The 26,450-nt window shown below is 48.5% G+C and overlaps 1 protein-coding gene and 1 long non-coding RNA gene across 2 annotated transcripts; one reads left to right on the top strand and one right to left on the bottom strand.

Moving 5' to 3' along the window:
- The first annotated feature begins 175 nt into the window (after positions 1-175).
- On the top strand, positions 176-19,561 carry LOC119389983 (phospholipid-transporting ATPase ABCA3-like). Its single transcript, XM_037657471.2, has 10 exons — positions 176-403; positions 3,028-3,163; positions 4,721-5,048; positions 5,701-5,826; positions 8,368-8,540; positions 9,206-9,520; positions 10,289-10,476; positions 11,000-11,176; positions 16,581-16,794; positions 19,031-19,561. Exons 1-10 carry the CDS (start codon positions 204-206, stop codon positions 19,175-19,177), a joined length of 2,004 nt encoding a protein of 667 aa, XP_037513399.2. The 5' UTR covers positions 176-203; the 3' UTR covers positions 19,178-19,561.
- A 999-nt stretch (positions 19,562-20,560) lies between these two features.
- On the bottom strand, positions 20,561-21,704 carry LOC125758037 (uncharacterized). The gene is made up of 2 exons (XR_007415753.1): positions 21,046-21,704; positions 20,561-20,976 (listed from the first exon to the last, which is right to left on the bottom strand). It is a non-coding gene; the product is annotated as an uncharacterized LOC125758037 (long non-coding RNA).
- Positions 21,705-26,450: the final 4,746 nt, after the last annotated feature.

Raw genomic sequence — 26,450 nt, 5'->3', positions numbered from 1 at the left:
CTCTCCCGTTTTTTCCTTTCCTTTTGCCCGAAAAAAAAAAGCATTACATACGGGAAAACGCGTTATGTAGAATTGAATCAACGAGATTGCACTGTATGCGAAAGAATATGGTATGCTGCCGCTGTTCAACGGTCGCAACACTCTCGATCATAAAAAAGGACTCGTGTGGCGCAGATAGCGGCGTCAACATCGACATCGGCGACATGTACCCGAAGACGGTGTCGTTCCTGAGAGGGACGACTGAGCTCAGCAGCCACTACTACTTGCCGCTCGCCCGCAGCGTCACCGTCGTCCGGCCCATCGACACAAAGCCCGAGGAGGAGCTGGATCGCTTGAGTCGCAAGGATTTCTTCGGCTACTCCCAGAAATGCGTCATCGGAGCCGACTTCAGCGATCCCAGCAGGTAGGACCCCCTTATGCCGGGCGTTTCTACGACTATATTGAAGGGACACTAAGGGAAACAGATTAGTTGAGGCTGATAATTATTAAGGCAAAAGCCTTAGATGCCTCATCAAGCACGAAATGTGACCGCCGGTGTCGGCGTGAGTGATGCAAAAAAATCATGCACTGACGTCACCCTATGACGTCATCAGACGTCAAAGATCGCCAAAATCTGTGACGTCATCATAACGTCACTCAGATGCCATATAACGTGACGTCACGCAGTGTCGTCATCACATGTCATCGTCCCTTGGTTATAGGTGGACCGATCCTGGAAGCACGTGAGGTGCAGAAAGCTTGCAATGCCTCCGATCCCGGAGGCAGTGCAAAACCGCGCTAGGTGCAGAAAGCCCTATGGGGCGGAGGATCAATGCAATCTAATCATAAGAAAAAAAAAACATGGCTGATCACTCTGTCATAGGAATTGGTATAACACGAAAGCGAAACGTGTCCTCACAGACGTAGTTGAGCGTTTGTTGCGCATTGTTTCGGCGCAAGGGCGAAGGAATGAATGCTATAGCAACAAATTGTGATGTCACGCGAAGAACGGCAAGCAGCTCGAAACTCTCAACGCGCTGCTCGAGCAGACGGAAAGAACATACACAGGATGATCGCGAACTAACAGCTGTCACAGCTTGACAGTTAAAGCGAGCTGCTCAAACCAAAAGGAGGACGCACGAAACTAACGTACAAGCATACACAGGATGAGCGCGAACTATCTGTCACAGGTGTAAATTATTCGTGTGTGAGAGGCGCGCTCCTTTCGCAAAAGCGGCCGCTGCAGTGAGCGAAGTGGCCTTCGTGCTCTCCGTAATTTCAACGCATACTTGCTGTGAGAGCATAAGACGTACAAACCACCCTCCATCACGAGATAAGCGCGCGCGTGCGCACGAGCGACCACGTCATGTGGAGGCGCGCGCGCATCGCAACGCGCGGGGCGATGACCTTTAAAGCGCGCCCTTCGAGCCCTTTGCGCAATCTCGCTAGTGATAACGAAAACGCGCTGAAGTGCCAACGATCTCTGAGTGCCGCCAAGGGTAAATGGTGTACATAAATTGTTCGCCGTTAGTCGGTTCGCGCTGCGGAGCGAGGGGTCGTTGGTTCGACTCCCGGCGACGGACCTTTTTCTTCTAGTTTTTTCTTTGCCATCTGTTAGTGTATATTTCACAACGTCATATCCGTGACGGAAATACGTCAGTGGAGCCATGGTGGACCCCGGCATAAAACACTTTCGTGTTAAAAGATGATGGCTTCCGCTTTCGAGTCATCTTAGGCGAATGATTAAGGGACTCCCTGAGTTTCGTTTTATTATTATTTTTTCAGAACTATGCACACTATAAGAAACCCGGACGCGCGTTATCGCTGCTCGTCCGGTACTTCCCGGTCACGAACGTCGTGGAGTTGTCAGCGTGACGTAGCATTCTTGATAGGAAAGTAGCGAGAGCACAGTTTTCGAGAAAGGAAACGCAAGCAAGTCAGATGACGATTATTGTTGTGGCAGAAAGACGCCCCGAATACACCCCTTTGCCTCAGATTGTGCTGTCGTGAATTTCGCCATCACAAAGTTCGTTGTTAGGAGCAAAAAACTTGAAGGACGCTTGAGCTTCGCCTTCAAGAGTTGAAGGCGTTAGCGTAATCGAACCCTGTTCGCATCGCCTTCTCAATCTCTAGCCTAGCTTCGCTACTCGGTGGACGTTTAACCGTGTCGCAAGGAAAGGAACGCCTGTGCGCTTGTAAACTGGCCCTTTCAAGCTGTCCTAGAATGCCTACTGCTAGTACAGTTGTGAAGTGCCCACTACGACATTCTTCGTTCTGCGAGTTGGCGAGGCACCCAGTACGCGTCCGTAAAGGCGACACGCGCACCTGCGCATCTGCACACGCTCTTGATGCTGTTGTTGATAATGATAATTAATTACACCTCTGCGCTTTGTAATTGGTGGGCCTTTAAACCAACCACTCGTTGCGCATGCTTCGACGCCTGGTGCTTTGAAGCATGCTTTGACGCATGCATGCATGTGACAATCACATGCTTTGACGCCTGGTGTGATTCTAAGCTGCTGCCACGAATTATTACATGTGTTAATGACACTCCTCGCCCTACATAACATTCATATGGTGTTTTTTTTTTTTTTTCGAAGCAATTTCGAGCGCTAGCGGGGTTATGTGGTAGAGCAACCTGCTTGCCACGCAGACGTCTAATTCCCACTCAAACCGTTTTTTTTGTTATTTATTTATGTGCATCTGTCTCGCATTTTTCGCTCACGGACAACGCTGATTTTTCGCTCACTACCGACGACGCCGACGCCGAAATTCCTGTGAAACGAATAAAACTTCGACTTGGGCGAGTTAGTACGTACTCGGATACCTTTAACGCTATCACGTTAAAACAGTTGCTCGACCCATTACCGTCTCCCACGTAGCATGGCGTTTCTTGTAGCGACAACTTAGCTACGTGCAAGCAGACGCTACACTGCACCTAACATTCGACGAAAGGACTCATTGGGCCGTCATTGCGTGTCCATGAAAATCTTACGGCGCTGGAAAAGCGAACTTAGCAGGTCTTGGTGTGTGTTGTGTGCTATGCAGCCCGGAGGTGTGGTGGAACCCGTACGTGCCGTATAGCAAGAGCATCGCCACGTCGCTCATGAACAGCGCGCTGCTCCGTTACTTCAGCGGTGACACGACCGCCGTGTTCCGAATGCGTCTGCGGGCATTCAGCAGGGTAAGCTACATCTGAGCGAACGTCTACGCGAGGACGAAGCCGAAATGACAGTCGACGCCCGCAATGGAGTTGCAGTTAAATGGACCCCGCAAGACTTTTTTCTAAGTAGTCATGAAACGATCTCACTATTTAAATTATTTGCCTCACGAATCGACTGTCGCAAAAATTCTTAGAATCCGTCAAGTACGAGCAGAGTTAGTGATTGGTCGCGTGCTTTAAGTGCTCTTTCTCCTTTCGTACCAGCGAGTGCGCTGAAAGCTACACAGGGGAGGGGATGAAAGGGAGCACTTTCTTGTTTTGTTTGAACGCGTTGTGCACGGCTCATTTTACCACGCCGCTACGTCCCGTGACGCTAGAGAGCCTTCATACACACACGCCTCACCCGGGCGGGAGGCGTGTGTGTATGAAGGCTCCCTACGTGGCGCGGGCATGTCGCGGCACACCACGGCGGCCGCGGTAACAATGCGGCTCCCGATGCTTAAATCAGTCAATGGCTATGTCTTTTGGGTATGTGACGCAGTCGATTTGGGTATATGACATCATTTGTCGAGAGAAGAGGGAGCGATTTCTAGCTGACTTTGAACTTTAATTCTAAATTTCCTGCCGCTTGCTGCGCTATAATATTTGGCTCAAATGATCACAGGAGCCTCGGATACTGATCGGCAGCATTTTCTGACCATGCTCAAAAAGTGTTGCAGGGCCCCTTCAAAGGGCTCCCGGATCACTTTTTCAAGTAATCGTCGAATGACTTCAGTATCGAGGTTTATCGTCTCACGAATCGATCGCCGCAAAATATTTTTCGAATTCTTCAAGAACGAGCGGTGTTGCAGGGATTTGTCCCACTCTTTAAGCGCTTTCTTTCTTCTTTCGTCCCGACGAACGCTCTGGAAGCCACACGGGGAGGGGGGGGAGGAGAGAGAGAGATGGCACGGGGAAACATGAAACGCAATCGCTCTCATCCCGGTGTGATTCGGGTGCGCGGTGGTGTTGCTGTGTAATTTTAGCAGACTATAATAAAGAGCTGCGCCGGAAGGCGGCGGCATCCCGTGGCATGAAGCGCATCTGATACAAAGGCCCCTCTAGGTTTTCTTATGTTTTTTTTTGTCGCTATGTACCTGCAGACGATTATATTTTAAGTCAGTATACATGTGGTTTGAGCCGGTGATTCGAACGTGTTTAATTTTAAAATCTAAATTGCTTTCAGTGAAGTCCGCAGCATCGTGAAAAAAATATTATGTAACTCAGGGACACACTTATTGGCAACCGCGTAACACACTTGGGGAAGAAGATGTTATTAGATTTGACTGTCCATTGCATGAATCTGTCCAGCCTTCAGAAGCCTGCAAAGGTAATTCGCAAAAGTATTTTACGTCTGCCTCTGTGTATTGACACGTAACTTTTTCATCACTTTTGTATACAGTGAAAATTAGCCAGGAATGCTCCACATTAAACTTTTGTTTTGTGTCCCTTACTGTCAACGAAACCCTGGACTGAGGACTCGACCAACTTGCCCAAAACCCTTATATTCAATGAAGTTGTCACTACTACTGACCGCAGAGAGCGGTGGGTGAGCCGGAGGCAGAGAGCGTGGCTCACACGGTGGTTCGCGACACCACGCCTTTCGTGGAGCGCGGACTGCGTTCGTTCAGCCCCTGGCGTAAGGTGCTGCTTCCGCCCATCATGGGTCTCGCCGGCGCCGCGTTCGTGGTGGCACCCGTGGCCGAGACGGCGTCGGGCTCCAAGCAGCTGCAGCTCATGACGGGCGTGCCGGGCCTCGTGTACTGGCTCAGCCACTACCTGTTCGACGGCTGTCTCTACACGCTCCTCTGGGTCTCGGCCGCTTTCCTCTTTGTCATAAACAACAAAGTGCGCGCCGACACTGCCGGTACGGATGACTGAAGCGCTTCCCGAACAATGACGATGTTCTTTACAGCAGGGCTGTTATGGTAGAGGTTTCCCGCGAGTCGTGGATAGAAAATTCATCATCATGAACCTGCTCGCACTCAATCAGCACCCAAGCATTCTGTTCAGATCGTTAACAGAAGCTGAAACGTGACCCAGCCTTACGCGACATAGTGCAAGCTGCGCTAACTTGTTTTAACAGCGAAGCCGTTTGAGGTCGAGGTAAATCCCTGTGGTTCCGTCGTCCGCACTTTCTAGCCCAGCTGCAAGAGCGAAGCCTGACGAGAGGGAGAGAATGGGTGAAGCTAAGCGGGTGAGAGCGAAGCGTAGTGTAGCGAGTTGAACCTGGTAGAGAAAGGGTAGCGATGTTGAGAGGGTGAAGATAGGTAGAGAGGAGGAGAGCAAAGGTGAAGCTATGGCGGGAGTGGAGGATGGAGCAGGAGCGCGATTGGCAGTGCCGGTGATAGGAGTCGACCAATGGTAGTGCACGCTCGAGCACAGGCGGTGCTGGTGAGAGAAGAGGAAGGGCGCCCTGATGCCGCCAGCTCCGCAGTTTAATCAGCCTTCACGACGTTAAGTCAGTTAAGGCTGCGTATAATTTTATTTATTCTCATTTTATGCATTTTGTTTTTCAGTGGCTCTCTTCCTGCTGGTGCTGTTGGGCTTCCCGACACTAACGGGCGTGTCCTACCTGACATCTTTCTTCGCCAAGTCGGTCGGCATCTGGTACATACTGTTGTTCTGCGTGTACATGGCTTTTGGTGAGCATATATAGACCAAATCTGTTTACTCTTGCACCCGCGTTTAGAGCAGTAATGTTGACCCCTGTTACAACGTGTAGGTGCGCCCAGCACAGGGGCTGCGTGTTTGGTTGCGTATATACGCCACGGTCGATGGCGAACGAACAGTGGTGGAAAGCACGAGATAAGGAAAGCAGCAATTATTATTACAGTGGAGCTGTAAGTAGAACACCTGACTGATTTGCGGCGTCTGTCCACGAACAGAAAAAAAACCATGTGACCTCCTCTAAGGAAGCGATGTCACTGTGACGTAATCATGACGTCTCAAGTGACGTCATCACTTGGCGTCGTCGATCGGTCAAAGGTGGGTGGGTCGATCCCGGAGGCAGTGCAAACGGTGAGCCGGAGGCCCACTCCCCCATCCCCGCCCCCCTCCATTGTTAGAGCCCGAAAGAAAACAAGCTCGCCAACGAATGCAAACATAAAAATGAAACGATGAATGATGCCGTGCTTCACATATTAGCCTTCATTTGGTCCTTGGCTTTCCAGGGGAAACGGTGGGAAGGGCTCTTGGCAGGGGTAATTGACCACCAATATTGCGAAACCCTGCACTTTGAACAATAACGGAGAGAGGGCTGTCTAAGTAAAGGTATGGAGCAGACTTGGTGCCCCTTCAGATGATTAGCTCCACCCCCATTGTGCGCACGTGTATGACGGTCAGTAATGCCCGGGAATGTTCGAAAATAAAGCTTCACCTCAAAGTGGAACGCGTTTCCCGAGCTTTCGCGCTCGCTCAGTGCCATCGTCTTACCACACCGTGGAGCTTGCGACAACCTTTTAAATAAACCGGCTCCTGGTCGACCTCGCCTCGCCCGACAGCCCTGCAGGCGAGCACGCTGAGCATTAACTATGAGGTGCTGCACTGGCTGTTCACGCTGCTTCCGCCGTACGCCTTCGCGTCGGGCGTGGTCAAGCTTCTGCTGCTGGACGCGGACAACCATGTGTGCCACGAGTACGCGACCGCCACGGACGGCGTGCAGGACCTGCTGAAGGTCGCCTGCGACGGTACTCGCGCCGACCGCGCCACTCTCGAGCTGGCGGCAATCGACATGTGCTGTCAGAGTACGTGTATACGAACGCAGAGATATCGACTCTTTGTCGTTTACAGTCTTTCGGGGCTCGTACACGCTGGCGACTAACCAGTGTCACTTCTGCCAGTTGACATTGTAGCTCTATATTACTCTGTCATCGCAGATGACATAGAGCGCTATATCCATAGGCGTGCGCAGGGATCCCCATCAGGGGGGGAGGGGGGGCAAAGGTTCATCGCAGCCCCCCCCCCCCCACCCTACTAAGTCAATGTATGGGGCAGATTTTGCGCCTCCCCTTCTTAGGTGACTAGAAGGGTCAATGTACGGGGCAGATTTCGCCCCCCCCCCCCTCCTCTCAGGTGATTCCCTCTCTCTATGCGCACGCCTATAGCTATATCTGTTACCTTCGTTACTCAGAGCAATTTACCTTTATCACCTTGAGAGACGCATTATCATCGACTGTCTGTAAATGTCTGAAATCTGCGTAACTTGACGCCAAAGTTGTGTAGACTCAATGTAAAGTGAGTGGGAGCGTTAGAATAAATTCTAGTGTATTTTATAGCAACCAATTGCAATTGGAACGCAATTATGGAATTATTGTATGGTCAGTAATGCCGTATTTTTTTAACGAAATCAGCCACTCATTACATGCAGTTGTTAACTGCTGGCGGAAAGCATTCCTAGAAATGCAAAGAAAAATTATTCCGAAATTCCTGCCGAAATTCCTACGCTATGACTGCCGAAGCTCCCCACGTCCGACGTCTCGTTAAAAACGATACTGCCTTCGCCAAAGCGATGATGGGTAGCAAAATGTTTCACCCAGAAGTGATGTAAAGGAACTACAGGTAACTAAACAAGAATGTTTAAATTACCACGAGCTCAGTGTTCGTGGTCTCTGCCATGCCAATAATGCACATAAATGACAAAAGTAAGTCGCGTCTATTAAATTTTGCTATAAAAATATTTTGTTGTCACCTGACTTGTTTCTCAAAGCTTACTGAACTACGTGAAACGCGGTATTACGAGAAAGAAATGATTAAAAAAAAACATGTTTGTGCTTATAGCAGAACGACCACGCCTGCTCAAAGTTTTGAAGGGTTGTCCTTGCTGCGCAAAGGTGCTAAATGGAAATTTCGGTAATAAAAAGCGCGAGATGCCAGAAAAAGTGCTTTAAAAACCCCAGTTATTGACAAGGACATGCCATACTGGTCATTTTTCGATGAGAAAGATATCGTTACAATTACTACTTGCAATTACAATTAAGCAGACTTGTCGAAGTGTTGTCTCCGGCTACATTCCTTACTCGATGACGTGTCATCTCTGCAGTCTTTGGTTCGACCGCATATAACTGTAGGTTTGTGTCGCACAGAACCCGCGGGTTTTTTACGTCGTCTGTCGACTTCAAAACTCCGATTGTATACGAGAGAACAGCTAGGGTTCTAAATCCACCACAATCCTATATACTTCACAGACCGCGACGCGAACAACGGGCCTCCGTACACTGTGAGCCCGTTCGACCTGCACGAGATGTGCGTCGGCGTCAACCTGCTCGTGCTGCTCATCGAGGGAATCGCCATGTTTGTGGTCGTCTCTGTTCTCGACTCCGGAACCCTGTTCGCCATCCGGAACGTCCTGGCAGAGAGGGTACGAATGGTCCTAGCTTTCTAGATGATATATGTATATCAAAAGGCTCGTTTTCCTTGTTAGACACAACCTAATCAAACCAACAGACAGTGAATATATAGGGTACCTTCTTTGTAGTCTTCTAACTGTAGTGTATAATTAAGATATAAATGTAAAGAAATTAAAGTGGACGAAAAGACAACTTGCCGCCTGTATAGGGACCGAACCTACAAGCTTCTAATAACGCGCCCGATGCTCTACCAGTCGAGCTACAGCGGCGGTCGTCCTCCCATCAACGCTATCGGGTATTTCTGAGCATGTAAACGCAGATGTGTTAGCCAACGCCGCTCGTAGCCATGATGGCGAATGTGGAACACCTTTTCGGTCGGTGAGCCGACCTTACGGACATTGCCATAGCATTATGCTATATGCGTAGAGGCTGTGTTTTCGCAAATACTTCAATCAATAAGTATTCCCTGGGATCCACTGCGGGCGAGATCCTTAAAGAACGTTTTCTCTCGGTTAACATACCATACAAGTGCAGTTAACATACAAGTGCCGGTTAACATACAAGTGCCGGTTAACATACAAGTGCCGTTTTAAAAGTGGAAGTTTGGAGGCTAATTCGCGTAAGGGTAACTGGGGGGGGGGGGGGGGGGGGTATCTCTTCTCGGACGAACGTACAGCGCGTGCACACGTTGAACGAGATGATGGACACGGACGTGGAGAATGAGGCCCGCGAGGCACCGCGGGTGGCCGCCGTGCCGGGTCTCGAGAACCACGCCCTGGTGCTGTGCGACATCTGGCGTTTCCTGGTGCTAAGCCGCGCGCCTCAGCTCAAGGCCATCAACCTGTGCCTGGCGGAAGGCGAGTGCTTCGGCCTGCTCGGCATGCACCAGTCCGGCAAGACGCTGCTACTCGAAGTGCTCAGCGCGCTCGCCGTGCGCACGTCGGGCAACGCCTACAGCCAGAAGTACATGCTGTCCTCGTCTCCCAGGAATGTACGCGCATATGTGTTATACTTATTAGACCGTTTTTAAACTCGTAACTCACCTTGTAACTTGTAATATGACTCACCTAACAACTTGACTAACTCATCTCGAGCTAGTTGGGTTTTTCGCCATCACAAGGCAAATACTGAGCACACTTCACGAAGACAGACAGGCGCCTGTGCATCGTGTTCTTTGTGTCTGCCTTAGTGAAGTGTGCGCTGTATTTGCCTTGCTCTAGGCCTCAACTGTGAAAGCTAAGACAATGCTGACATTACGCGTACTGTCGAATGCGAGAACGAAAGTTTGTTTCAGTAAACCCTAATTTGATCGTAGTTCAATCTGTCCGTAAACTGTTCATCCACCATCGTATTGAAAACTAGTGTTAGCCACACTTCCCTCCCTCCTACTTTTACTCCGTTTCCACAAAGAATAGGGGGGGGGGGGGGCTTGATATGCTGCACAGCTTTCATTTTTAAATCAAAGCCTGCGCGAAATATTGACTGGCGAACGTTAGCACCGCGACTGTTTTTCATGCGCTTGTACTACATCTTTACGAACAGAATTCCATTGGCACGGTCGTTTTGGACTTGTCGGGCAATTGCTGTAATCAAACTACAGAGAATAGGGAGCCAACGGCATGGGGTGAACTATAAGCCATGCTTAGTGACAACGCCATCCACAGGTCAATAAGTGTAGACGTAATCGCGACGTCCATGCAAATTTTTGTGAGACGGATATAACAGCTCATTGACCCGTTTGCATACCACGCGTCCGCAGTGGCAGTCGCAGATCGGCTACTGTCCGGCGTCGGGAGGTCTGCTTTCCAGTCTGGCCGTGGGTGACCAACTGACGCTGTTTGCGCGGCTGCGAGGCGTTCCACGAGAGCGGCAGGAGAGTTGCATCAACAGCTTGCTCGGGGCCTGCAACCTGAACGACAAGCGACTCGACTGTCCCAGGGACTTCGGGTGCGTGCGTTGTGCGTTTATTCTTGCCCACACGTCTGTCAGGAAGAGGAGGAGGGGGTAGGGGAAAATCTGATTCATTATCTTATAATCTTTTTAGAGCGATGCTTTCGGTAGGTTATATAATTAAACAAGCGGAGGTCCCGAAATAAGTACTGTCGGGGGTGACCCCCTATCGGGAATTGAATGGACGTTAAGCGCTACTGTGAAGAAACGGTAGTAACTAACATGAACGAAGGAAGGGGAATTGTTCGAGGGGCTCGTTTAATCCACTTAATTCATTTCAATTTACATCATAATTACCACACCACAATTAACAAGTAATGTTCCCTATGATTTTCTTGGCTTAGTAATTGTCTGTTGGATTCATTAGGTAGCTAACACGTCACACAGAGTTCTAGTGTATCAGCAGTAATTATAAGGAACGAAAACAAAACAAACAAGTCTCGTAAAAAATGGCTTATAGCCCTTTTTTACGAAATGCGAGCAAGCATCCTTCAGCGCGTGCTTCCGCTGTACTGTGTAGCATATCGGACAAGCGCAAGCTCTCGCTGGCCATTGCGCTGATTGGGGCGCCCAGCCTCGTCTTCCTGGACGAACCGCTCAAGGGCGTCGACACCGGCACGAGCCAGAGGCTCTTTGATTTGCTCAGATACATGCGCAGCAGGGCGAAGGCCACCACAGTCATCTACGCCTCAATCAGGTGAGTCTGCCGCCTTATGTCCTCTATATAGAGCGGCTCCTCCACGTAGAGCGAGCTCTTAAGACAATTGTGGACGCACACCAGAATGCAGCAATCGGTGCAACATTTGCTTATAACCTTTAAAAAATTTCTTTCGGAAACTGTCAAACAACGTGTTTCCATATCTGAGTGAACATCCGCTCGCCCACACATGCTGAAGGGTGACGTGACATTAGCAGAAACGTCAACGTGGGCCGTCATACCATCGCCTTAAAATATCAGTGAAAGAGAAGGTTCTGCATGGCGTTGCATAAGTATTTTGGCAGTGTGAGTCGTTGGACTGCGTCACTGGGGGGCCAGTAACCTACGCCGTGCCGCTTCGTGGTTCTCGCTACTTCACCAGCATCACTATTGCCAGAACGAGAGTCGACAGCGACGTTCCGCTCTACCAATGACACCATACGTGCTGTTCCTGCTCAGATCACGTGACTTCCGCATGTGACGGCGACTGTTTCAATTGACGTCCAATGTGGCCGGCATCTCGGGAATATTTCGCGTCGCGGGAACCTGAGTAAGCAAGAACACGACAAGCGTATCTTGCAGTGAGAGAAAAATCGATAACGGTGCTAATGCGCTGAAAAATTGCAATGGTCAAGTGCGAAGCAACGCACGTTGGATGGTATAGATATATTGACGTCACTGTGGCCGCCGTGTTCGCATAGCAGCTAGCACGAAGACAAGGTACGTACTTCCGTGACGTCACGCGCGATCTATGCATACCAGACACTCGGGGGATGATGAAGGCTCGAAGTGATGAGCATTCGTCGAACGAGAAATGTCGATGAGGCGAACGTTTTGTCAAGGATACTTCGTCTTTGTCGGGGACACGAAGACAAGTCCCTTTTTCGTGACGTTGGTTAATAAGCGTCATATCCTTGCTCGACAAGTTTTCGTCCCTTTGTAGGAAACATTCGCTATTGCGGAGTGAAGCCCATGGGTGCTCAAGGCGTACCGACCGAGCAGGAACCCTATTGGAATTTTCATAGGACCCTTATTAACAAGCTCATTCGCCAAATCTGCTCTCATCAGAAGCGTCGCCAGACCATCCTTTTCATATGTTCGTGCGTGCGTTTGTAAGTGTGCATGTATATATACACATGCAAAATCGAAAATTTTCAGGGGTGGTTCGAACCCTGCCTGGCTACGTCCCTGGCTCTCAGGAACAGGGGCGTAGCTATTTACGCAAATAGGGGCCAAATATGTTCCCCAAGAATAGATTCCAAATCTATACCACCCAAGAATAATTTCCAAATCTATTCCCCCAAATAGGTCTCATATGTGTTCCCCAAGATTAGGTTCGAAATCTATAACACCGAAGAATAGCTGCCGAATCTGTTTCCCAAAATAGATGCCAAATATGTTCCCAAGAATAGTTGTCAAATCTGTTCCCAAGAATAGGTGCAAAATCTCTTCCCACGAGTAGGTGCGAAATCAATACCCTAAAGCAGGTTGTCGGAACGAAATGTTTTTCGTTTCGGTTTTACTTTCGTTCCACCGCAAAAAGTTCCGTTCCGTTTCTGTTCCGGAACGAAAAAAAGAATGTTCCGTAACGGTTCGTAACGTTTTTTTTTTGTATGCAATCATTTGAAGTTAAGGTAATCATAAAAAAAAAACATTGGACTTAGTTACTTGCCCTCCTCTTAAGAAAGTGGGACAGGTGTAAAACACGTTCTTCCCACGTTCTTCAGAGATGCGGAAGTAACTGTACCACGAATTTCTACCAACTAGCACAAACCAGTATACCCTTCAAAGTCAGAGTATTTATTTTCTCAAAAGTCAATTACCATTTTTTTTTTGGCGGGCTCAATGCTTTGCGTCAAGGGAGTGAGCACGATCTCAAAAGCAGCACGTCATTGAGTGTACTCTCTGATGTGGGAGACTGCTGTTCTGATAAAAAATCGCCAGGCCGGCTCGGAACACGCAGCACAGTCACAGCGAAAGCTGGATGAGTGGCCTTTTTAGAGCCCGTTGTAGACTCCCTTGGGGCAAATAATACAAGTACGTATTCAAGGTACACACTACGCCATAAATCATCGTAATTTTTCTTAAGTAGCGAAGCACCCACAATGTCATTTTTCGTCATTCTTCGGAGAATCGTTGTACCCGCTACACATCTGTAAGGCATTATGTGCATTTTGTTGATGCTGTGACTGATGACGATGAAGAATTATGGCTGATACCTTTGTAACGGGTTGGAAGCACGCAATAAGGACTCCCCCTAAGGGTCCTTTTGGGCCTGCAAACTCTCATTTTATTGAATAAAAGTTTTTTCATACAACAACCGACACGTTGCGCAACTAGCATTGTGCGACGCTATGTTGTTATTTTACTCTTCTTCCACGCTATATATTACATATGTTAACACGATTCCTTGCTCGACATATGACGCCTGTATAGAGTATTTTTGCGAAGGAGTTACAAGCACCAGCGTGGCACTGTGGTGGAATACTTGAATGCCAGGCAGAGGACGCGGGTTAATCCGATCCTAGAAATTTGTTTCTAATTTCAATTTTACCACGAAAGTGTTTTATGCCGGGGTCCACCAAGTACATCCGTTACGTATATGACGTTGATAAAATGGACACCAACGGGTGACAAAGAAAAAAAAAACAAGGAAAAGATCCGCCGCTGGGAATCGAACCCACGACGATGCGGCCGCAACGGTAAGCGCCCGACACTAAACCAACTACCCTACCTTGGCAGAAGTTGGACATTTCACGAACGCGCCTTATATCCTTTACCGAATTCTCTCTTGCACGGTGCTCTCTGTTGGCGGTAGTAGGCGGGGCGCAGCGGAGCGGTGCCGCCGTCTGTGGTTGGTGAAAAGAAGTAATGCACGATCGACACTTACTAGCGCTTACTCCGAGATTGCGCTCGATATCGGAGGTCATGGTTAAAGCGTCTCGATACCAGCGAGGGACACTGGCCCTGCTGGTGTCACCAAGGCGCCCTAGACGCAGTTACGTCGGTTACGTTCTTTGCCTTTCGCTTCATGTTAGCGTGAGCCGGCTCATCGGAGTAATGCAGCTTACACATGCACCAACGGGATTTCTCCGCCGCCGACTACTTCGATTGCGAAAGCACCGACTAACAAAACTACTGCAATACGCGTTGCAGAAAGAACACGATTTCGAACGGCGAATGCCGTGCCTTGGTGGAGCGAGACAGAGGCCAGCGGGACACACGCGTTTGCGGCTCAAGCTACGAACCTCTACGGACTAGGCGTCAACATGGGCGCATCCACGCCAAACGGTGCTATAGCTGCCAAACACGAATAGACATTGTACAAGCTCTCATATATCATTACACAATAAGCACTACTTCTGTGAAGACACGTTTCACTTTCGTGTTATACCGATTCCTATGACGGAGGGATCAGCCTGTTTTTTAACACGAAAGTGTTTTATGCCGGGGTCCACCACGGCTCCACTGACGTATTTATGTCACGGATATGACGTTGTAAAATATAAAGACCAACAGTGGGCAAAGAAAAAAAACCAGAAGGAAAAGTTCCGTCACTGGGAATCGAACTTACGACCCCTCCCTCCGCAGCGCGAAAGAATTCGGCCACAAACGGCACGTTCTTCGTAATGCTAACGGCGAGCTATTTATATACACCATTTGCCGGTGGCTGTACTCGGAGATCTGTGTTACAGAGTGTTTTCGTTATCACTAGCGAGATGGCTCGAAGGGCTCGAAGAGCGTGAAGAGTGCGCTTGAAAGGTCTTCGCCGTTGCGACGAGCGCCCGCGTCTACAGGGCGTGGTCACTTGTGCGTGCACTCATCTCGTGATCGCGGTGGTTTGTACGTTTCGCGTTGAGAGCACGAAGGTCACTTGGCTCACTGCAGCGGCCGCTTTTGCGAAAGGAGCGCGGTGCTCACGCAGAAATAAGTTACAAATGTGACAGTTAGTTCGCTCTCATCCTGTGTATGTTCATTCCGTGCGTCCTTTCTGCTTGAGCAGCGCGTTGCAAGTTTCGAGCTGCTTGCCGTTCTTCGCGTGACATTACAATTTGTTGCTGTAGCATTCATTCCTTCGCCCTTGGGGCGAAACAATGCGCAACAAACGCCCAACTACGTCTGTGAAGACACGTTTCAAGGGGTCATGAAACACCCCTTGGGCTGATTGAAAAAACACATCCTGCGGAAAGCTGACACGGCTATGAACTGCTCTGCCAAATATTACAGTCGTGCGCGCCGCGTAATGGCCACAAGCGGAGCGCGAAGTTGCCGTTTCCCCAGGCACCCTCTTTTCAAACAGAGGCCGGTTCTCACTCTCGTCGGTGGGCGGGGCGTCTGTCCGCTGTACGTCGCAAGAGACATAGCATGCTTATTGGCCGATAGCCGACGTAAATCGAGAGCGGCGGTCGGATCAGATGCGCTTCTTGCCGCGGGGTGCCGCCACTTGCCGGCGCCGCACTCCTCAGTACACGGTAGCCGCACTCGCGCAAGCGAATCACAGCGGGAGAGCGATCGCGTTTCATGACGCGCGCTGGCGTAACTTCTTTCTCCCATGCCATCCCTCCCTGTCTAGCTTCCAGTGCGCGCGTCGGCATGAGAAAAGAGAGAAAGCGCTGGGAGCGTGCGCCAAACCCCCGTAACTCCGCTGATTCTTGACGGATTCGAGAAATTTTTGCGGCAATCGATTCGGGAGGCAGTACACACCGATACTGAGGCCATTAGATCATTACTTGGAAAAGTGGTTCATGACCCTTTTCACTTTCGTGTTATACCGATTCCTATGACAGAGGGATCAGCCATGTTTTTTCTTATTTCGCGCGATAGCGGTTGCGGACACCGGCGGCGGCGGACAACTATGGAGCCAAAATCGGCTGTTGCGATCTCATAACAGCTTTCGCTGTAACACACTTCAGCGCCGGCAATGCCCTCTCCAGGCTAGCCTGCGTGACGGGTGCGCAAAAGCCCACTTGCGTTAATATAAACATCTCTGGTTGCCACTGTTCTCGTTTTTCGCACAATTTGAACATTGCTTTGGAATTCCTGCCTGAGGTACGCACGAATACTCTACCCTGAGATATGCATAATTGCTCATGTTGCATGACCTCAGTTGTTCCGGATTGCCAAGTTTTCTCGTGAACCGAAAAACGATTGAAATGTTTTCGGTTTCACTCCGGAACGAAATAACAGATAACGTTTCGGTTACGTTTTCGTTCCGGTCAAAAATATCGTTTTTTTTTTTCGTTTTTGGTTTTCATTCCGTTCGGACACCCTGCCCTAATGTAAGTGCCATATCTCTTCCCAAGAGTAGGCGTCAAATCTGTTCCCATGAATATGTGCCAAATTTGTTTAATAAAAAAGCCGCGAGCCAAGGAATGTAGCATGCAGCTCGTCGGCCTGTACACAGCATGCAGCAGCTGGAGTTCACTTGCGACCGGTTGGCCATCATGGTGGACGGGCAGCTGCAGTGCGTCGGCACCATCGAGCATTTGCGCGACAAGTTCGGTCAGGGCATGGTCATGAAGATCCAGCTGGCCGCCTCCGAGATTGACCGCAACATCGAGGTGCAGCCGGTGATGACGGCCCTGTTCCCCGACAGCCGCATGATATGCTACCACCAGGTGCACAGCGCAGCTTGGCTAGAACTTGCGACGTGATGACTTCCTGCACTGACCAGAGGGCGCTACGTAGTGCTCACTTACCAAACCAGTGACGCCGAAATCGGCCTCCAAGGGCAGGAAAGAAATGAGGCGACATTTCGCAGACCACAAGTGACAACAGCAACACCACGTTACGTGACGCCAAAGACTAACCCCTTTTAAAACTAGTACGCTAAAAATGACAGGATAACTTTGACAAAGGTGGGTTCATGGAGAGAGGAAAGAAATAGGAGGGGCCGTCACGTGATTCCGCTAGCCTCGGCAAGCCAACCTCCTCTGGCGCCGCCCCTCCCGAGCAGCGCGCGGTGCCTCCTGGGTAGGATTATGCTCCCGTAGCGTCCACAGCAGACGCAACCATAGCGAACTGACCAATAGTATAGCGCTAGCCTATCATGCGACCAGGGCCTATTTCTTTCTTAAAGGGGCCCTGCAACACTTCTTTAAGTAATAATCGAATGACCTTATTAAAGGACTTTAATGCCCCACAAATTGACTGCCGCAAAAATTGTTAGAATTCCTCAAGTACGAGCGGAATTACACGGGTTTGCACACGCTGCAGCGGTTTCTCTCTCCTTTCGTACCAGCGGGCGCGCTAAAAGCTACCCAGGCAGGGATGGCAAGGGGTCAAGAAGCTACGTCCGTTCGTCAGTCCGCGTCGTGACCTTGAGCACTTTCTTTTATTTTTTCTTTGAACGCGCGGCTTAAAAGCTTAACTGTGATCGCGAGCGCGGGCATGTCGCGGCATCCCGCGGCGGCAGCGGTAACTATGCAGCTCACGATGCTCAAATCAACCAATGGCCGTGGACTTTGTGTGTATAACGTGGTCATTTTGGGTATACGGTATCACTTGTCGAGAGAAGAGCGAGCGATTTCTAGCTGACTTTGCAAATTATTTGTAAATTCCAGGCCTAGTGCTGCGCTATAATGTTTGGCTCAACATGTTCTCAGGAGCCTCAAATACCGATCGGCAGCGTTTTCTGACCGTGCTAAAAAGTGTTGCTGGGCCCCTTGAAAATTTTATGACAAGGCTTCAAGATTGTCACGTGGTGCTCCCTCGTAGCGTTTCCTTTCTCTGTGGAAAGGTCCACCTATCGAAGCCTCGGCCAACTTGTCTGAGGCGCCTATTCATCTTCGTACAATCTTTATAGTACATTGTATTTTCATCCGTTGGCCCCCACATTTACGTTGGATATCAGCACCAAATGGTGGATTGTGTCAAATAGTAAGATGTTTCTTTTATTCTACATTCAAAAGCACTGTGACATGGTGCGCTTCACCTATAGCGTTCCCTTGATAGCTACAAAACGGTGTTCACAGAACACGTCAAGCTTATAAGGAATGTTTGGTGCGCCGTGATGTGGTTCCGAGTGGCGTCCTTAGAAGAATAGATTGTTGGACGAGTTGGTATTTTATTATCAGGGAATACTGCGCGAAAAAACGTGGACAAAGTCTTTTCTCCCTTTATCCACGTTTTTTCGCGCACTTGAACTCGTTGCGAGCTGTTAAATCAAGTGCGTCCGTTTCGTTCGAGACAGCTCTTCGGTCGTGTAAGCGCATCTTGCCATTGGCTGACGGCCTTCAATAAGGATATGCCAGACCTTTTGAACGATCTCAGCGTATGAACTTTATCGTGAATACGGACCCTACTTCGGATCATTTCTGTGAGGGCCCCGAACTATAGACCGGCCAACTTTCACTGGGATTTTATTGTTAGCTTTAGTTGCAGGTAAATACGCAGATGCCAAAAAGAAAACTCCATGTGAAACCTCCTGTAAACGAATTAGAAGAAGCTCGAAATGGCCAAAGCGAACTTGGCGAGTAAAGACAATAAAAAAGTTGTAAGAGTAGTTTCGTAAGGATAATGACTGAATTGAGAAAGATTTTCGTTTTGTAAATGACACCTATTTATACGATATATATATATATATATATATATATATATATATATATATATATATATATATATATATATATGAACGTATACACGCTGACGCTGTTACTACGTTTTCTTAGCTGACAAGCATATGAAAATGCGAGTGCTGTTAGTGAGCTAGCGCTTGTGCACGTCTTTTCAATGGTGTTTATTATGTGCTCACAAGCCACACGAAGTTCCAACACGTCCAAACTTGCGACATTCTTTCACGTTGAGGCGCGAAAAGGTTGACGCAGCGCATTCCTTTTGCCGTCATGCGCGCAGGGTCTGCTGAGCTTCGAGATGACCGAGAAGCGTCCCTGGAGCGAGGTCTTCTCGAGCGTGGACCTGCTGATGCAGGGCTTCCAGTGCGAGTACGTGCTCGTCTCGGAGGCGACGCTCGAAGAAGTGTACATGGCCTTCGCAAAGTAGCGAGGTCATGACGATGGCGCCTCCAACCGGGACGCTGTAGCGCCTCTGCGAGTGGCGCGTTTATAGTTTACCATAATGCGTATATATGTGTATATGTAGTTCCTTCGTTGTATTCTCTTGCGAATCGTTCACCTATGCTTTGTTCATTTGTAACATTAGACTTATTTGTCGTCCTCCAGCATCCTTAAACATTTTATTCATCCGCATCACTGCACGCCGATTTCTCATCGTTTTGCGAAGTTTTCTTGAATCGGCCGCGCATGCGCCATTGCGTTGCCGCGTGCGCCAGCGTATAGATGATGGCCTTGAAGTATCTCTTCTCTAAAGAACTGCGTTAAATTGTTCAAAGGCATTTAATAAAAGTGTAACTTATTTCTCGGATTGTCAAACAGCTCGGAGTATTCTTGATCACACAGTAACCCTTCAGAACTTCATACATGTCCGCGCAATGTAATCACTGTAGTGACGCGACGAACGGCTGAGAAGAGTCATGCGAGGACAACGAGGTGCTCCTGGCTGCGGATCACTTGGCGGCGTCCACGTTTCATTGCCTTTTCCATGGTCCACGCCCGAAGCAGTGAGATCGTTAATTCGAACTCAAAGGCAACAAGGTTTCATTACATTGCCTCGTTTCATTAGCAGCAGGACCGTCAAGCCTGTTTCACACTTTCTAATGCATTCTGTTATACTGTGGCCTCCGAGATTGGCTCCGGCAACGCGTGCCGGAAGCACTCTCGGAGGCCACAGTTATACAATCGGGGACCAGGATTCTTGGAAGACGCAACGAGCCGTAGTTTGAGACACGCATTAGGTCACCTTGACCTCCGATTGCACCTGTCCGGCTCTCGCAGTAGTACTTACGTTGATAAAAGTCTGTTGTCCACCTCCAGACCATATGCACTGTGATAAGCGCATGGATGCCACCATTTGATGACAGTTGGCGAAAGCAGATACTCCTAACTGGTAAGCCTATAAGGGACTTAGAAGTGGGCAAGGCAGGTATCCTAATTAAAACTGATAAGCCTTACAGCGAAGAGGAAATAGAATTTCTAAAAGCGCATACAATCCCTCCATTTACTCTGTATCCACGCGCTTCGAGCTGTCGATTAACGGGCTCTCGCGCTGCCAGTGGCTAGCCTCCATGGTTAGCTCCATTGGCAAGAGAAAAAACAAAAAACACAATACACAAGAGACTGCGCCGTAAAGGCGTTGGTCCTGGGTTCGATTTCCGGATCAGGACATGCTACAAACGGGCGGGTCCCATTTTTTCCTTTGACAAATGCAATGGGTACAACACATACGACATTCGTAAAACAACATACAAGAAGACTGGCAACGTATTCCAGTGCTGAGTAAACGAATCGATGTGACAGTGTTCAAGAGAAGAGGGCAGAACAGTCGTTTATTTCATATCGCATCTTATGTACACAAAGGAAAGAATCGAAAACAGAAAGAGCCATAAAAGAAACAAAGTGCATAGAAGTGTCAAAGCCTTGTGTTGTTTGTTTTTATTTTATTGTGTTTTTTGTCTTTTTATTTTATTTTGCCAACCCCACTGTTCGACGGAAGACAAGCGCGATTATTCAGTGCACACATCGGATTCGCGACAAGATTTTAGATTTATTTTTACAACAATATCAGCACACTCAAGTTGAAAATTTACGTCTTGTGGGCAACAATCTGCATAACCACCTATGCATGGTCTATCGTAGCTTTATGTAGACACTCGCTGAAAGCGATAGATTATAAGCTATGAATTATGTGAAATTATATGAAATATGTGAATCATGCGAGAGTTACTTGCGCTGTGTGGTTCATCATGCTTAACCAACACGCCCAAGTTCACTCTACTCCCATGCGAGAGCTACGTGAAATTGCTTTCACATTTTGATTTTCATTTTTTTCCCAAGTCCTTATAGCATTTCATCTCAGAAGTGAGGTACAGAGAGGTTTGTGATCTTGCGTCTCGGCACACATTCCGTACATAAGAGTGCAGCACATACCACGAGCAAATAGTGGGCCACAGTGTCACGAACATGTCATTTACAGCACATCGCTTGCACAGAACGAATTCCACGTATTTGCACGTGGCATGGACTTAAAAGGAACGCCATAGCCGCGTTCTCACAGGTCATTAACGCTAACAACTTCCAGGTCAACGGCAATAGACACTAATTCGTAGAAAAAAAATGGATAGGACAGATCAATCTTGCTTTTTAATAACTTTCTCGTTATAAGACTAAAAAAATGTTCTCTTCGAGAAATTGAAACGAGCTTAGGACTTTTTTTATTTCATCTGTCATTGCTTCAATCGTTCTTTTTTTTTGTATGCTCTCTCTCGTGAAAGATTGTTGTCATTCGTGCGAACACCTACAATTGGAGTCGCATCATTAGTCCTCCTCACTGCTGTCGCATTACACCGACATGGTTGGGCGATGACCGAAACAGAAGAAAGTAACGTACAATGCTACTGTTCACACGAAATGGTCTTTATACGTACGCGCATAGGCGTGCGCAGGGAGGAGGAGGAGGGGGCGCCCCTAGTCACCTAAGAAGAGGGGGGGCGCAAAGTCTGCCCCATACATTGCCCCCTTCCCCCCCTGAAGGGGAACCCTGCGCACGCCTATGCGTACGCGTGCTGCAAAAGCGTCGCCCATTCTGTGCAAGCGATATAGCAGACAAGGCGTCGGCTTGTTACACATCTCCATAGATGCTCCGTTAGAAGAAAATGATTGTTCACTGGCTGTCACATGCTTCTCTCGGAGGACGAAACAGGTTTCGCCGCAAGTTCACGTTGTGTTTTCGCCACTGTGCCCCAAAAAAGCATTCTCTGTAGCTCTGGCAGTGCCTCTGGTTCCCTTCTATTATAAGCTAGCATAAGACAGTTGAGGCAGTCTGCCTATAGCTGGCGTACGAGGCAGTATGTCTTGTGTTTCTTGCTCTTTGTCTGTTGCGCTATATTACGGTGACCGAGTGACAGTACAGAGTGACACAATACACGGATGACATCCGGCACGACACCATTTTATGCCATAGAGTCAAGTTTCACTCGCGGACTGGTATAGTTCGGAGTCGCATACGCTGAACCCTCCCCCCTCCCCCCTACTAGAAAAAAAGAAAAAGAAAACAGTGCGCGTCTGGCAACTCAACTGAAGGAGAAAACTAACCGTGCACTTTTTTTTCAGCGACATTTTAAGTAGTTTATTGACGTGCGAGATGCTCGTCGGCGTAGTCCAAGCGAGACTGAGTATTCGTGTTCAACCACATTAGCGTGGTAGCCGCAAAAAAAAAAGCGAAAAAAAAAAATACATTCCTATGTGTAACGCTTTGGAGGCATGATTTATTAGGCGAAGTGCTGAAGGCTCGCTTCACCGTTCGACGTGACGCAGTTGCAGCGGAAGCAACACACTGCCGAGCAGCGTCTGTTGTGGTGAAATAAGAATGCGAAGAGAAACTCGAACACAACTACATCGAAAATAAAGGAGAGAACTTTCTTAAAGAAGCGCACGTAATTACGCAATGGTTTAAATAAAAATGGAAATGGAAGGGGGGGGGGGGTCTGTTCTTGCTAGGAAGACGCCTCCCCTTTCTGGAAGCGGATAACCCTTGGCCCAAGATCACTGTCGTGAACCATCGAATGTATTCTCGAAACAAACGGCCCTTACATCAGATCATGTGCAACTATGTCACATAGAAGGTATAAATATAGCGGAAAACAAAGAAAGCAAGAAAGTAAAAAAAAATTGTGATATAAAGAATGCAAAAAAAAGACCAGTGAAATAGGCCGACTGTCACCGCATAGTGCAACAAGGCGATAAAACTGCTCGCACGTTATTACAGTATAACTACGTCTGTGTAGCTACCACAAGCCACCAAACCGCCATCATCATCATCACTCTGAGAGAAAGACGGGGGGAAGCAAAGCGAACAGAATCACAGTCAGTATAGCAGAGTATTAAGCCCGCGGTGGCTTGAAAAAACGGCTGCACACAGATATCACTATAGTTCAATCTCGCGCCACACCCGCTATATGCACGCACGCAATGCAAGTGATCGGTTTAGGCCTAACACCGAATGGCGTTACAACGCACACGCTCTCATGGCATATCTTCGCCCTAATACAGGTATAGACGACGTGGAAAGCTCGACTCGCGTAAAAGAAAAAAAAAAGATGAGAAAGAAAGCGAGCCCAGCTGTATGTAGTATATGTATGACTCGAGCTTTACAGACGACCATTATGAGAGAAGCGTTCGCTGACAGACCTTTCGATCGAAGATACTATAGAGCCCCTGTGAGAAGTCGTCGACTGAGCTCCCAGAGCTCGGCTTGCGCTTTGCTTCTTACGAGGTTCCTTCATTTTTTTTTTTTTTTTTTGCACACGTACGCGCAGTTATTGTCGGCAATACCTATCTATTGAAACAGGCATTATTATTGTCTTCTTGTATTGTATGTACAACCCGGGAGATGTCTATATATGGGACGAAGCGCAAAAAGAAAAAGAAAAGCAAGTTGGTGGAAGGAGCGCAGCGAGGAGACATGGCATCGCTTCACGTTTTTGCGGAATCCTACGAGTGACATCATAGGCGCACTGAGGGGATGGTCGAAACTGCCAAGGGCCCCCTAATGAGACTGTACATTGTAACAGTGACGACACCCTATGAACGGTGGTGCCGCGCAGTGCCGTGCTAGGAACCTGGTCTCGATTTCTCTAACTCTGCGGGAATGCACTGCCGGTCGCGCCTGCCGATCAGGACCTGGAGAAAGACTTGTCCCATTCGTCCGTCCCGCCACCAATCATCGCGCGAGTATTAGCGATGTACTTCTGTCTTTCAAAAACAGGGCTATTGGCGTTTCCGATTGGCCGACGCTACCCGCATAGCTCAATTCTTGCTGAGAAAGTATAGGCGAGAAAAACATGGGCGTGCGCACGGGGGGAGTCTGCCCCCCCCCCCCCCCTTCCCACCCTTGATGATGGATCCTTCGCACGCCTATGGAGATTAAGTAGCACTCAAACTCCCGATTGCACAACTCAAAGTGAGGTATGTACAAAGAGTGAGCCGTCGTGTCGACCACCTTAAAGCAAAAAAGAAAAAAAAATCCACTTAGAATGTGAGGTTTTAGCATTGCTTACACGCAGAACAAAATCACTCGACACTCACTCGCGAATGTCAACGTGTGATTTACTTAAGCAGACATATAACTATAACATTATTAAGCTGCGGGTTATGACAACCCCAGCATGGATACTCGCACAGAGTCTATATTGGAAACGACGTTGATCGCAACGAGGACAGTCCTAGGATGTCTGCAGTGTCGCGATGCGATGCCTCGCCTTCTCGTCCTGCTCTTCCGTTCTACACACTCGTCTCTAACTGCTCTTCGCGTAGATGGTCCTAATAGTTTCTCTTGCCGAAAAAAAAAAGTGAATGGGGGCGAAAGCACGGGGTAAAATGTCACATCGACGCACGAGATATATCCCTCTGTGAGAACGGCTTTCATTGTCAAACATTTTTGAAAGTTGGCGCCAAAAAGACCTAGGCAGGGAGAAAAATGAGGAGCTCGCACTGCCGTTTGCTTTTTTTTTTTCTTTTTGGTATCTCTACGAGAAACACACACTCGACACTATACTGTTCCGTGTCCTCGGAAAGCGGTGTAGAAAAGGAGTTCGTTGCTCTATATGCACGGCTCATTCGTGACTAGTCGTCAAGTGAACCTATAGTTAGTTGTAAGCGCGGTAAGGTTTAGAGTTTGTTTGGTTGGATGCACTTATAGTTGCACCGTTAGGAGTCACATCGACGAAGGAAAAAAAAAAAAGATTACAGATAGTAAGAGCGTCAGAAAGGTTAACGTCAGACGGGATGTATACACATGCTATGGAAACAAGAGAAGTTTCCAGCCAATTTGAATATGGAATCAGCGGAGGCTGCCTGCCAATGACACGTAGCTTTTGAGATTAGTCAAGTGCACGTTACCATGTCAAAAAGAACTTATTGATACCGAATACCACGTTGAGACAGGACGTATTGAAGGCGGTAGTAAATGGTTTGCCGACTAAAAATCACCTCCGAAGTGTTTCTGGTACCTGTTACTCTTACGGCTGAACAGAAGCGAAGTGAAGTGTGAAACAGAACAATTTTCTTGACTGTTTCCGAATAAATAAAACAATGGGCACATATTACAGCGTTTTCAGTAAGCATTGTCACGTAAGCCATACACGCGCGAGGGTTAACGGGACAAACAGAGAAGTCGAGAGCCCTGCGTTTTTCTTTCTTTTTTTGTATTTTTTTTTCTCCTACAGAGGGTTCGACAGGACGCACGCAAAAGGCATTCACAAACATACGTCCTGTCTGAACGCCGTGAACAGGGAGACGACTTTACGCACGCTAATATAGCTGCTCGTACGCGGGGTTACCGACCCCGTGCAGTATTGTTTAACAAGCATGTTGTAACGAGAGTAGAACCAGACACTGAATTGCACTTTTCATAGTTTTTTTTTTGCACTCTTCCACACTCGGCTTTCTTTCTGCACTCGATTGACATCCGAAACGCGCCATCGCAGTATGACGTGCGGCCTCAGAGATCGCACCGGCGCGATCTGTAATCTCTGGGACCACAGGTGACGACGCATGCCGACAGGACACAGCGACTGCCTGCATTTCCGTTGCGACACTGAAAGCTGTAGACGCCACCTGGTGAATGAAATAACAGTAACTGAGCGTATGGTTTACAGTCGCCTTTTCACTACTGCATTAAGCGACGTCACGTGGCACCACGTGACGCTCCGCCATGTTGTAAGATTCTATAATGGCGGCATTGTGAGCCAATCAGAAGGGCCGCAGCAGCCCTATTGGCCCAATCAGGGACGTAAGAGACGCAAAAATGGCGAATTCAATAGAGTCCAGGATATAACCTCGGAAGTCGCAACAACATGGTGTGCTTCAACGCCTCCACGTCGTATCTGTTTTCAGAAACGTCGTGTGCTTGTGTTCGTACATGACGTCACACCCTGTTCTCCGCAGGGCGCATGCGCGAATGCGACGTAGCGCGTAGAGGACAGATGCGTTTGCGGAAAGCATCGTCTCTGAGAAAAGGACGCGACGCCCACTATTTCCTCTTGTGTGACATCGCAAACGCCGATCCTTTAGGGTAGAAAAATTACCGAAAGTCAGCACGGCGGTTACAAATGTGACCAACCTAGATACTGCCCATTCCGCGTTAGGACGCCGCAAATTAGAGGAAGCAATGAAACTGATGGATTTCAAGACAAATTCGG

The sequence above is a fragment of the Rhipicephalus sanguineus genome, chromosome 4 (assembly GCF_013339695.2).
Source record: "Rhipicephalus sanguineus isolate Rsan-2018 chromosome 4, BIME_Rsan_1.4, whole genome shotgun sequence".
NCBI classification, from domain to species: Eukaryota; Metazoa; Arthropoda; class Arachnida; order Ixodida; family Ixodidae; genus Rhipicephalus; species Rhipicephalus sanguineus.
Note: the sequence above shows the minus strand (reverse complement) of the source record. Positions and strands in the feature narration are given on the sequence as shown.